The sequence below is a fragment of the Canis lupus genome, chromosome 8 (assembly GCF_011100685.1).
Source record: "Canis lupus familiaris isolate Mischka breed German Shepherd chromosome 8, alternate assembly UU_Cfam_GSD_1.0, whole genome shotgun sequence".
In the NCBI taxonomy this organism is placed as follows: Eukaryota; Metazoa; Chordata; class Mammalia; order Carnivora; family Canidae; genus Canis; species Canis lupus.
Window position 1 is genome coordinate 41963482 of NC_049229.1, and position 13088 is coordinate 41976569.

Below are 13088 nucleotides of genomic sequence, written 5' to 3' on the forward strand. Positions count from 1 at the left end.
ATTCTCCTGGGAGTTTCTACCTTCTCTTTCTGTTTTAATCACACTTTTATTACAAGTGTCATTGGGTCGGCTACTAAAGTTAAAAATATCCTGTCTTGCAGGAGTAGCGCTGGGGGTGGTTAGGAGAACACATTCCCTAGAAAAGAGAAATAATTGAGAGTGGAGAGTTAGCAGGCAGTTGCTATTTTCCCCTCATCCTAATTCTCTCTGCCAGTAAGGGAATGCCAGTGCTCTTTCCACTGTCCGCTTGCCCAGGACTACATCTCCCAGCAGGCTGTGCTCTGACAGCTCTCGGATTTAAATAGGATTCTGGTCTAAGCTTCCAGCCTGGCTGTCGCTGAGCTCTCACTCACTCAGCAGCAAGAGGAGCTAGAGGAGGCAGGGGTAGCACAAAGAAGCCAGGAGTTGGAGTCAGACCAGGAGCTTGAGCCAGACTTGGAGTTCAAGTTGCTTTTGCTAAAGCAGCAGCAACTAAAGAAGTTGAAAAGATGCTGGCTATCTTGGGACTGCTTACCTCCTTCCTTTCTTTCCTGTACGTGATAGCTCCATCCATCAGGTTTGTCCTGTTTGAGTAACTCATGGAATATTTTGCAAAGCCCTGGATTGGGATATGCGTAGCTTGTAAGTAGCAGTTCTCAGCTGCTGAGAGAAGAGAAGGGGATTGAGGCTGAGGAAGGGAAGGTCAGGGCAGAAAAAGCAGGAAGGAGGTCGTTAGCAATACCCTCGTGAAAAACGAGAAGGAAGCACCTGGGGCTGGGAGAGAAGGGGCTTGTTTGAATTCCGGTGCCAGTGGACAGCTGACTCTATAAAGTAGCTTGACAGCTGAGGTGGAAGTGCTTGCTCTATCACTCTATTCCCTTGGGTTTCTCTGAAGGGCCCTAGGTCCCTTCTTTATTGCCCCCGGTCAAGGTGGCCCTGCTGGGTTACCATGGGAGGTCATTGCTCAGGGACTTATTGTTAAGTACCAGGCATTTTGTAAAGGAAACAAACTCTCTTACCTTTGAGGCTACCCTCAACTAATGATTTGGGATGGATCTTCTGCCGTGGGATTCCTGGAGATGTCAAAGAAATGTGTGTTCTGATTGAAAAAATTGAAAATTGCTGATAATAAAGAAGATTAAATGGACATATCAGGAACAGAGTGTTGCTCTAGGTCATGGCAGAGAAACCTGGGTTTAAGTTCCAATTTTGCCACCATTAGCAAATGGATTGAACTTCTTTGACCCTCGGTCTTCCCCACGGTAAAATGGGGCTAATACTGGAGTGGTTGAGAGGATTAAAATAAGTTCTTTACAAAAAGCGCTTAGCCTAGTGTCTGGCAGTCAGATGATGCTCAGGAAATGTTAGTTCTGCCCTGTTCTCATCCTCTTTTTTGGAACTTGTCAAGTCAACTTTATATGAGAGGGTGCTCTCTGCACAAGCAAATGGACAAGGTAAGTTTCTCTCTGCACTGATGGCTAGAATGGACTCTTTAGTAGGACAGCAGAAAGCCTTTGAAGATGTTGGCTTTCTAAAACTGGAGAGGCAGCCCAAGAGCTGTATTCATAGTGCTATTAATCAATTATTCACTCTTGATGCTTATTGAAGACCTAGGGCTCAGGAACGCTGATTCCACTAATGCTCATCACCCATATGTTCTGAATGCAGGTTAGAGGAGGAAGCTGACCTCTGGGAACCTCTAGAAATAAGAGCTGGGCATCCATGTTATCTAATGAGGAAGGTCTCCATTGGCCCTGGCTCGAGAACACTTATTCAGTTCATCAAAATAATCATTTGTAGTTTCTGGGCACATGACCTCCCAACCTGAGCTGATGAGCAGGATGCCCAGTGGGAAAACAGTGTCTCCTGAAGATTAGCTTCTTTGGGTCTCCTGAGGACAACGTAAAGAAATTTCCCTTTGAGGCTGGATGGGTTTTATGTTGATCTCAGTCTGGAATTTGGAAGGATGATACATGAGTGCTTTTGTTTCCCTTGCCTATAGGAAGTTCTTTGCTGGTGGGGTTTGTAGATCAAACGTGCAGCTTCCTGGGAAGGTAGTGGTGATCACCGGCGCCAACACGGGCATTGGCAAGGAGACAGCCAGAGAGCTGGCTCGCAGAGGCAAGTCCTTCCCCTTGTGTGTTCATAGGACAGTGCCTCTTGCCTTTCAAACTGGGGGTTCTGTCCACATTTCCTTATCTTTCCTCCTAGGCTTGGAGGTTTTGGTTGGGAATTTAAAGAACCTGGGATTCAAGTCCAGCTCTGACACCAACTTACTCTGTACCTTTAAACAAACTTCCCACCCTCCCTTCTCTTTCCCTAGTATATGGAGGGAAATAATGATGTTCATGTACAATATTGGTCAAATCAATTATTCTAAATGGGATACCAGGTAACATTAAATACCAGTGGGTAAAAACCAGGGTTCCCAGCCTAGGGTTAAGCTGACAGCAAAGGGACTGAGCAGTTCTACTTATGAGAATCCTGAGGTGGCAATATAGCCACTCATGGTTTAGGGATGGCTGGGAGAATATTTTGTCCTCTAGTCTCAAGCTTACATCTACTTTTTTAGCCTAGGGTCTGAACATACGGCTTTCTCTTTGTTTTGGCCCCAGGAGCCCGAGTGTACATTGCCTGCCGAGACGTACTGAAGGGGGAGTCTGCAGCCAGTGAAATCCGAGCTGATACAAAGAACTCCCAGGTGCTGGTGCGGAAACTGGACCTATCTGATACCAAGTCCATCCGAGCCTTTGCTGAGGGCTTTCTGGCAGGTAAGTCCCCTGCCAATAGACAGAAAAGCAGAAAGCTGGGTGTGGAGGTGGCTGTTCCACCCTGTGCCACCTGGGACCCTTACATCAGAGCCACTATCGATCCCACTGGACAGGTTCTGCCACTTGAACCAGCAGGGCAAGGAATTGGCGGTGGACAAGCTGGGCAGGATCCTTATCATGGTTTTCCTCAGCAATGGGAAAGTTGAGCTGTCTGTCTGGGCTTGCTGCTTGGCTTTAAGGTGTGGTTCTGATGTCACACACTTCTCATTCTGAGAATCAACCTCCTGTGGCCCCAGGCACTAGATGAAGTTGTGCTGCTGCCAAAATTCTTCTGTATCTTGGAAAATGACTAGCTTCTACCAAGGACTATGAAATTCATGAAGGACAAGGACTATGTGTGTCTTGTTTTATGGCTATATGTCCAGGGCATAGCTGAGTGGGCCTGGCCCAGAGTCAGTACTAAGTATACATTTGCTGAATGAATGAATGAATGAATGAATGAATGAATGAATAACTGAATGAGTGGTGTCCATGAAGATATCAGTAACTAAATTTAGAAACCCAATGACAGCGGTTATTAAATATCACTGAGATAGGTTCAACGGCAAGGAGAAAATACTCAGGCTTGCTACAGGCAGCTAGTGGGCTTCTTGCTAACTACAGAGTCTCCTTGGTTTTGCTCTATAGAGGAAAAGCAGCTCCATATTCTGATCAACAATGCGGGGGTGATGATGTGTCCATATTCTAAGACAGCTGATGGCTTTGAAACCCACCTGGGAGTCAACCACCTAGGTAAGCATTTTTTTTAAAGATGCATTTATTCATTTTATTTTTTAATTTTTTAAAAGATTTTATTTATTTATTCGTTTTTAAAAAAATATTTTACTTATTTATTCATGAGAGACAGGGAGAGACAGAGGCAAAGACATAGGCAGAGGGAGAATCAGGATCCCTGCAAGAAGCCTGATGCGATACTCAATCCTGGACCTTGGGATCATGACCTGAACCAAAGGCAGATGCTCAACTGCTGAGCCACCCAGGTGTCCCTCATTTATTCATTTTAGAGAGAGAGGGAGAGATCAGGAGTTGGGGGAGGGTCAGAGGGAAAGAAAGAATCTCCAGCAGACTCTCCCCTGAGCATGAAGCCTGATGTGGGGCTTGAACTCATGACCCCGAGGTCATGACCCGAGCTGAAATTATGAGTTGGCCACTTAACCGACTGAGCCACCCAGATGCTCTGGTAAGCATTTTTGAGTGACTGAAAAGCAAGACAAACCCCAACTTGTTTTCTGTAGGAAGATGACCCTATATGAGTGCCAAGAATCTCTAGTGGTCTTTCTAGACCCCAGGATTCCAATAGACTGGACATTGGTTTTTTGCTCACTATCTTTCCACTGTCCAGCACAAAAAAGTGAGATCCCTGTACCATTAAGAAACCCCAAAACTTGGGAGATACCAGGAAAAAGAATGCCTTCTTAGATGAGGCCATGGTGGTACAAGGCTTGCCAAGCAGAGCATGGTGGATGCAGGAGACTGTTTGGCTGGAGGGGGGTCATATCTATAACTGAGGGCCAAGCAGGTCAAGGGTTGGATGATGGAGGAGGCAGACCTTGAGGACCTGAGGTAATGAACAAGGCTGGGGTTTAGAATTCAAAGTAATGGCTCTAGTGAGGAGATTATGAAACATATTCTCTGGTCCTAGGCAATTTATTTTTTCTGACTATTCTATCCTTCCTTCTGTACATGAATGTACCTGGGCACCTCAGTTGTGTGAACATGGCCAAAGGGGGGTAAGAAGCCAGCAGGTAGCATTTCTCCTGACTGGGACAGGGCACAGGGACAAATAAATACAGATTAAGTCCATATTGCCTTACCTGTAGTCCAGCTCTGGCCCCTGTCTTGAGGAATCCACAAGCTCAGAATGACTGATCATTTGGACTGAGTTTTCATAGCATCAAAATTTGTTCATACCAGAAGAGAGTGAGCTAATGCTGAAGTCCTATCATCAGCTTCTACCCCCTGAGCCTGGGCTACCACTCCACTCTTCAATCTCCCTTCCTGGCTCTCCTTGCAGGCCACTTTCTTCTCACTCACTTGCTCCTGGAGCGGCTGAAGGAGTCCACCCCTGCACGGGTGGTAAACCTGTCATCGGTGGCTCACCACATTGGCAAAATTCATTTCCATGACCTCCAGGGTGAGAAGCGCTACAGCCGAGGTTTTGCTTATTGCCACAGCAAGCTGGCCAATATGCTTTTTACTCGTGAGCTGGCCAAGAGGCTCCAAGGTAAGTCTGGAGAAAGAGCCAGGGTAGAGACCTTGCAAAAGCAAGGTCTTCTGTTTAGATTAGAGGTTCGTAGAAACTTCTGGAGTCAAGATGTCAAACATGCACCTTTCAGTGGTAGCTTTATACACTAAAGAGAATGAGGTTATACACAGACTAAAAAATAATTTTTGCCCTCAGGAAGCTTAAAATTGAACAGGGGTTAGGAATCTATAAAATCTATCTTACATGTATGTCACATCTTATCTCCTCTCTACTATCTCACTTGACTTTTCACAACAAATTCTTGTAACAGGCAGAGCACTTACTATTATTATCTTATGTATCCAAACTGAGGTTCGAAGAAGTGGCCAGCCCAAGGTTATATGGCAAGTGAAGGAGTCAGGACTGGAATGTGGGAACTCTGCTTTAAATCCAGGGTTCTTCCTTCTGTGTGTGCATTCTGTGTGTGCCATTTGCCGAGGTTCATATGGTGAGCCAAGCAATAAAGCTGCCACTGCCTGCAGTCAATAAGCTCAGGCTGGATTTCGGCCCCCTGAGTCTGAGCTCTACCACGTAGGAGCCACATATGTATATGGATACATCCTTTTAATTTCTCCTGATTTCATCCCCTCAGCTGTAAAATGAGGTGAGATTTCTCTTAATCTCTTGATTCTCTGCTCCCCTGAAGGTTTTGATCAGCTGTTGGCTTTGATATCTGCAAATCTGCAGACCATTTGCCACTGGGAATAAGTTGGAATATGGGAACAATGGTATTTACCATCAGAATGCAGAAGGTAGAAGAATAGGGTAATTATTAGAAGAAATAATATGATAATAATAATTGAGAGTTTTGTATGTGCCATATACTGTACACGTCTAAACTCATTTAATACATTTCTATGAGGTAGGTTTGCCCACTCTACAAATGAAGAGATAGCTATATCTCATCACAGACATATTAAGAAACGACCAAGCAAGTTTCCTAAATGAGCCAGGATTCAAATGCAGACAGTCTAGTTCCAGAGTCTATGCTCTTTACGTTTCATCAGAGTTCAGATTTTAGCCCTGCAGCCTGCTAGGTATGACTGGGCAATTTACTGAGCCTCTCTGTGATGAGAGCTCAGTTTCTGCTCCCATAAATGGGCACCTTATAAGCAAGCCTCTTGAGAATTAAATGAGATAATGCATGTAGAGCATGTAGCAAAGCCCTTGCATATAATAAGTACTAAAGATAGTAGGAGCACCTTGGGGTCATGTTAACCTCCATTATCTCCCCAACACCCCTCATTCTATACCCCATAAAATATACTTGCCCAGCAATTACAGTTCAAAACAAGGTCCTAGCCTTCTGACTTATAACTAGTTGCTTCCCCTAAGCTCCTTCTTTTTTTTTCCCTAAGCTCCTTCTATAGAAATATCAAAGATACCACTGTTAATAGTTGATATTCCTCCTCCTTGTCCTCCTATTACTACTACAACTACATGTAGTTGTTTCTATTATTAATATGTAAGCTACAGAGTAAAGGTGACATTGAAATAGGACCTTCAGGATCCCTGGGTGGCGCAGCGGTTTGGCGCCTGCCTTTGGCCCAGGGCGTGATCCTGGAGACCCAGGATCGAATCCCACATCGGGCTCCTGGTGCATGGAGCCTGCTTCTCCCTCTGCCTATGTCTCTGCCTCTCTCTCTCTCTGTGACTATCATAAATAAATAAAAATTAAAAAAAAAAAAAAGAAATAGGACCTTCAATCAAGCACTCCTTGTGGAGCATAGAAGTCTGAGAAGTCTATAGATCTTTCTGGGAGAGATCAATTAATTACAATCAGATTCTACCTGGCTGGGAGAGGCACCTCCTGAAGCTGGGGTTTCGTTCTCTGAGTCCCCTTCCCATTTGTGCATTTTGCTGCAGCAGATAAGCTGTTTCTTTGGGCTTGGATATACCCCCACCCCCAAATAACTGTGCTTTCTTTGCCCTAGGCACGGGGGTCACTACCTATGCTGTGCACCCAGGCGTCGTCAGCTCTGAGCTAGTGCGACACTCCTTCTTGCTGTGCCTGCTCTGGAGGATCTTCTCCCCCTTTGTCAAGTCGGCACGGGAGGGGGCACAGACCAGCCTGCACTGTGCCCTGGCTGAGGGTCTGGAGCCCCTGAGTGGCAAGTACTTCAGGTAAGTGGAGGCAGTCCTGGTTTTCTCCATCACCTGTGTATATGGTGGGGCACAGGGCTCCCTGGGCTCTGCTCCCCACCCTAGTGGCCAAGCTTGTGCTTGGAATGGAATCCAGACAGATTGAGGCAATAAACCAAGTGCTATTACTTTTCCAAGGGAGCTCACATCAGAAACTGGGCAACAGTTGCTCTTATGTTTGTTTTATACCTATGTGCCACATCTTCAGGTCAGCTTTGTAGCTTTCTAAGAGCTGTTAGAACGGACTGGCCCTCTTGGTTATGCTTTGGAAAGAACATTAACAGGCCCTCTGGCCCTTTTTCTCCTCCTTTAAGCTTCTGATTGGCTTCTTTAATGAATTCTTCAATACCATTTAGCACATAGCACTGGGGCAAGGTCACCTCTCTCCCAGTGAACTCTCTCCCAATGCTGCCAAGATTGGCACCATCTGATGGACTGAAGACAAAGACATTTCACTGTTGAATCTTGTGGCAGACTGCGCAATCCGAGTTTGGGAAAAAAAAGAAGCCCAAGATTAAATCTCTTTTCCATTCCATGACTTGATCTATCCCAATCTGCTATCCTGTCCCATTTGTTCAAGGCTTTTCATTATGCACCATTTACTTATTTATTAGAGATTTTTTATTTACATGACCAAGAGAGGGAGGGAGGGAGGGAGAGAATGTGTGTGAGAGAGAGTGTGCAAACCAGCTGGGGGAGGGGCAGAGGGAGAGGGAGTTCCAGACTCTTCCCCCCCCCCCCCCAAGCTCAATCACAAGACCCTGGGATCATGACCTGAGTCCTGAGTCGCTAACCAAGTGAGCCACCCAGGCACCCCTGATGCACCATTTATTAAGTGAAGCATTGGCAATAACCTCAGTGCCCAACAATGGATGAATGGATAAATAATAATAGATAATGTTGCTTGAGCTCTTGTAAGTATTTGGTACTCTTCTAAATATTTTACATGTAATAATTCATATCATTATTACAACTCTAGGAGGTAGATAATAATATTATCCACACTTTACAGACAAGGAAACTGAGGCCTAGAATAATTAAGTCCTGCTTAAGGTCAGATAGTTTGTAAGTGGTAGACCTGGAATTTAAACCCAGGCAGTCTGGTTATAGAGCTTGCTGTTCTGTGTGGTTGCCACTAGCCCTTTGTGGCTATTCAGCTCCTGAAACAGGGCTAGTTCAAATTGAGGTGTGGGGCAACCCACGTGGCTCAGCAGTTTAGCGCCGCCTGCAGCCCAGGGTGTGATCCTGGAGACTGAGGATCGAGTCCCACGTCGCGCTCCCTGCATGGAGCCTGCTTCTCCCTCTGCCCGTGTCTCTGCCTCTCTCTCTCTCTCCTCTCTGTGTATTCTCATGAATAATAAATAAATAAAACCTTAAAAAAAGGAAGAATATTAAAAAAAATTGAGGTGTGCTGTAAATATAAAATGTGCATCAGATTTTGAAGACATAGTATGAAAAAAGAAATTAAAATATTTCACTAGTAATTTGTTATATTGATTATATGCTGAAATTATTTGGCTATATTGAATTGAATAAAATATACTGGTAAAATTAATTCATCCATTTATTTTTCCTCTTTAAAATATACTTTAAAAATTTTATTAGAGGGGCACCTGGGTGGCTCAGTTGGTTAAGCATCTGCCTTCAGCTCACTCAAGTCATGTTCCTGGGTTCCTGGGATTGAGCCCTAAGTAGGGCTCTCTACTCAGTGGGAAGTCTGCTTTTCTCTCTCCCTCTGCCTGCTGCTCTGCCTACTTGTGCACTTGCTCTCTGTCAAATAAGTAAAACCTTTACAAAAAATTTTACTAGAAAATTTAAAATTATACATGTGGCTCACATCTGTGATTCACATCACATTTGTATTAGACAATGCTATCCTGAAGTCTGGGTATTTGACATCACTGCCATAAGTATGTAATACAATATTATATAGTCACTAAAATATTTCCAAATAATATTCAATCAGTGGGGGAAATGTCAGTGATATAATATTGTGAGAAAAAAACTGCAATACAGAACTATGTAAGTATTCATTGTAAATACATAGAAGACAGTCTGGAAGGATACACAGCAAACCAAAGTAGTAGTTACTTCCAGGGAGTTTGAGAAAGAGAGGAGTGTGAAGGAGAATTTTAACCTTTTATTGCAAGTATTTCTGTATTAAAAACTTTTTTTAAAGATCACATATTTCCTGTCACTTATATAATCAAAATATACATTTTTATCTTTAAATTTTATTTATTTTTTTAAAAAAGATTTTATTTATTTGAGAGAGAGAGAATGTGTGAGCACAAGCTGGGGGAGCAGAAGGGAGAGAGAGAAGCAGACTCTCCACAGAGCAGGGAGCCCAATATAGGGCTTGATCCCAGGACCCCGGGATCATGACCAGGTGTCCCTAAAATATACATTTTTTTTTTATTTTTTTAAGATTGTATTTATTTATTTATTCAGGAGAGACACAGAGAGAGAGAGGCAGAGACAAAGGCAGAGGGAGAAGCAGGCTGCAGGCAGGGAGCCTGATGGTGGGACTCAATCCTGGGTCTCCAGGATCATGCCTTGGGCTGAAGATGGCACTAAACCACTGAGCCACCGGGGCTGCCCTAAAACATGCATTTTTAACAAGAGAAATATATCTTCCCCCCATCCTACATACAATATGATCCCAGTTTTCTGTAAAAGGAAAATAGTCTATATTCATACACAAAGCAAACAAGTGTAAGAAAAAGTAAATAGGCTTTTCTTCTTTATCAGCACCGAATTTTGTAAGCTTTATACAGAACTTTTATAGTTAAAAAATACTATTTAAAGAAAACCACCGTGAGCACTGTATTCCCCTATCTCCTCATCCATCTAGATACCCCTCCCCCATCCTTTGCTCCCTCCAAAACAGAAGAAAATACTGTACTTAGGCTGGGTTCATGGGGCACAAGTGGGTCTACGGATAGAATTCAAGGGGTCTGTGAAGTTGGATGAGAAGCTAATTGCTTGTCTTCAGTTTCACTAACTTCCACCTGAAATTTGACATTTCCTTTGATGACAAATGTCGGCCATAAGCTGCAGGAGTAGTAGTGATACCTGTGACTTTGTTACCAATGAAACTAAATATTTTCATGTCACATGGCAATTGGTGCAGCTATCTCAGAGTGTCACCTCTGCTCACCACTACTTCAAAGGCCGGTGGCTATTAGACCCAGCAAGCTCTTGCGATAGAATACATTCACAAAGAAGCCTCTGCATTACTCTAGCACAAATCTGTTTTTAAAGTATTTTAAAAGTGCATTCCAAGACAATGAGCTCCTTTTCATCCAATATATCTTAGACATTTAGAAATATATTCTGAGAAAGAGGCCATCAACTTTTCCAGATTGCCACCTGCCACTTCTGGATGTTCATGTTCTTTCTCTGCCCTCCAGTGACTGCAAGAGGGCCTGGGTGTCTCCGAGGGCCCGAGATAACAAAACGGCTGAGCGCTTATGGAATGTCAGCTGTGAGCTTCTAGGAATCCAGTGGGATTAGAGCTGGTGGAAGAGCCACACCTGTATCAGGCCTAGTCCATGCCTTACTGAAAGGAGACCAAGAAGACGAAGGAGAAGGCCAATTCAGAAGGACTGTCCTCCTGGCTGGCTACTGTTGAGAATCCTGCCCTGCTCTGATTCTCTCCATTCTTCTGGAAACCTTTGCACACTCAACACTCTGGTGAGGCTGGTTCATGGTACAAGATGTTCACACCTACGGAGGATTCTTCTCTAAGTATTGCAGAGTCAGCTGCCCTCTCTGGGCAGGAGGACTGGGCAGAGCCAGAATGCTCAGTGGATGTGACAGGAGTGTCAACATGACATACTATATGTCCAGGGTTTATAGACCCAAATTCTGGCTCATCCTCTTTGGGATACTAGTCAGAACTCTGGAGGCTGAACCAACTCAGGAAAATCTTGGCTTGTCCTTGGTCAACTTTGGTTTCTTTCTCTGAGCATCCTGGAGCCACTGCATGAAGCTGTACCTTCCCATTTTCTTTTTTCAGTTCTTTTTAAGAAGTTAAAAACATTTTTTTTTAGCTTTATTGAGATTTAACTGACATAATATTGAGTAAATTTGGGCCTTCTCATTCTCAATCACATTGATGGTTTCTTCCTGCAAACTTCCCTTTACCTAAATTTTTAGAGAAAATAAAAATGGTGTATTCATCTTATTGCCTTATTTATTTTGTCAGGGTAGCAAAGGAAAAATGGAACAAAGTGGGGAAGTCAGCCTTCTAGTTCAGTGAGTAGTATCTCACCCTACCCACCTACCCATAACCTTCTTAAATTATTGCATCTGGGTGCAAAATAAGATGATTCAGTTGGAAAAAAAAGGAAAAAAAAAAAAAAGATGATTCAGTTGGGTATTTTCTCCAGTTTCTTCCAGCTCTCCCATTTTATCATCAAAATGTAAGAGGAGAGACTTAAAGCACATAGATGCTGATCTCCACTATAGATTAAGGCCAGAGGTAATACAGACTTCACTTAATTTGGTACATAGATGCAGAAAGACCAGCCCTGATAACTCCTGGTCCTAAAATTGCAGCTCTTCTCTCTCCTGACTTCCCTTGCTCTCCTACGCTGTGTCTGAACTTCAGCACTTGAGGCAAGAAGCAGGTGGCAGGGATCCCTGGGTGGTGCAGTGGTTTGGCGCCTGCCTTTGGCCTAGGGCGCGATCCTGGAGACCCGGGATCGAGTCCCACGTCGCGCTCCTGGTGCATGGAGCCTGCTTCTCCCTCTGCCTGTGTCTCTGCCTCTCTCTCTCTCTCTGTGTGACTATCATAAATAAATAAATTTTTAAAAATTAAAAAAAAAAAAAGAAGCAGGTGGCAGAGACACAGCTTCTTGCCTCAAGTGCTGAAGTTCACCAAGAAGAGGCAGGTGCAGATGTGCCTGATCTTTCAGCTAATTGACACAAAAACTCATTGGTTCTAGCTCTAAAGCATCCAAAGGGCCTGTGGGGACAAAATGCCCTTTCCTTCCATAGCAAGGAGACTTTTCAAAAACATTTTTATTACATAGGTTTTCAAATAGATAAAAGCATAACTTGAAGTATCATGAATCCCCATGTATCTATCCATCACCTAGCTTCAACTCAGTTAATGTTTGTCAATCTTGTTTTGTCTATTTCCTGTGACAATTTTTTCTGGGGGTGGGACAGGATACTCTCAAGCACATTCCAGACATCGTATATTCACCCATAAATAATGTCCATATCCAAATAAGAACTTTTGTTTTTTTTACATAACCACAATGCTGTTGTCATGCCTGAAAACATTAATAATTTCTGACTATACGTTAATTCTTGGAGTTCAAGTTTACCTTGTCGTCTCACAAATGTCTTTTTATTTTTATTTTTTATTTTTATTTTTTTTTACAAATGTCTTTTTAACTGCCAGTTTATGCAAATCAGGGACAGAGAAATGGTCCTGAAAAAAGAAACTTTTCTCAATGTGCCCCAAATCTTCAGCAAATCTTGTCTCATTTGCCTACAGAGGGGCTATGTTAATTGGCTTAAGTCATTCGTTATCCACACCTGAGCTGGGGCCATCCCACCCAACCCCCCCAGTGGGGAAGAATAGTAGCTAACATAGAGGACTTATATTAGAATTAGCTACCCTCACATGAACTCTCTGGGATAGGTACTATTTTTGTCTCCATTTTACTGATGAGGCACAGAGAAGTTAAGTAGCTTGCCAAAGTTCCTACAGCTGAGAAGTGGTGGAATGGACCCAGATAGTCTCACTCCAGAATCTGCTCTCTTAATTGCTATGGTCTATTGCTTCCCGCAATGGAGGAAGCAACACACCTCTTAAGGAAAAGCCCAGGAACATGAATGGGCATGGGGTGGGGGTGGGGGGTAATAAGATTGGG

At 43.6% G+C, this 13088-nt stretch overlaps 1 protein-coding gene across 3 annotated transcripts; it reads left to right on the top strand.

Annotated features, from left to right (window-relative positions):
* Window positions 1-317: 317 nt before the first annotated feature.
* RDH12 (retinol dehydrogenase 12) lies at window positions 318-11386 on the top strand. 3 transcript variants are annotated; one of them, XM_038545031.1, is made up of 7 exons: window positions 318-556; window positions 1982-2100; window positions 2595-2750; window positions 3438-3542; window positions 4825-5034; window positions 6990-7179; window positions 10611-11386. In XM_038545031.1, the coding sequence occupies exons 1-7, from the start codon at window positions 489-491 to the stop codon at window positions 10711-10713; spliced, it is 951 nt and encodes a 316-aa protein (XP_038400959.1). In that variant the 5' UTR covers window positions 318-488; the 3' UTR covers window positions 10714-11386. The 3 variants fall into 3 exon arrangements, with proteins under 3 accessions (XP_038400959.1, XP_038400960.1, XP_038400961.1); XM_038545032.1 differs by having other exon boundaries at window positions 318-532; XM_038545033.1 differs by lacking the exon at window positions 4825-5034.
* The last annotated feature ends 1702 nt before the right edge of the window (window positions 11387-13088 follow it).

Excerpts from the sequence above, each read along its gene's own strand:
- RDH12 (XM_038545031.1), top strand. The coding sequence starts at position 489 with ATGCTGGCTATCTTGGGACTGCTTACCTCCTTCCTTTCTTTCCTGTAC. Across the intron at positions 557-1,981 it reads GTGATAGCTCCATCCATCAG|GAAGTTCTTTGCTGGTGGGG; the intron begins GTTTGTCCTGTT and ends CCTTGCCTATAG. Across the intron at positions 2,101-2,594 it reads CAGAGAGCTGGCTCGCAGAG|GAGCCCGAGTGTACATTGCC; the intron begins GCAAGTCCTTCC and ends TTTTGGCCCCAG.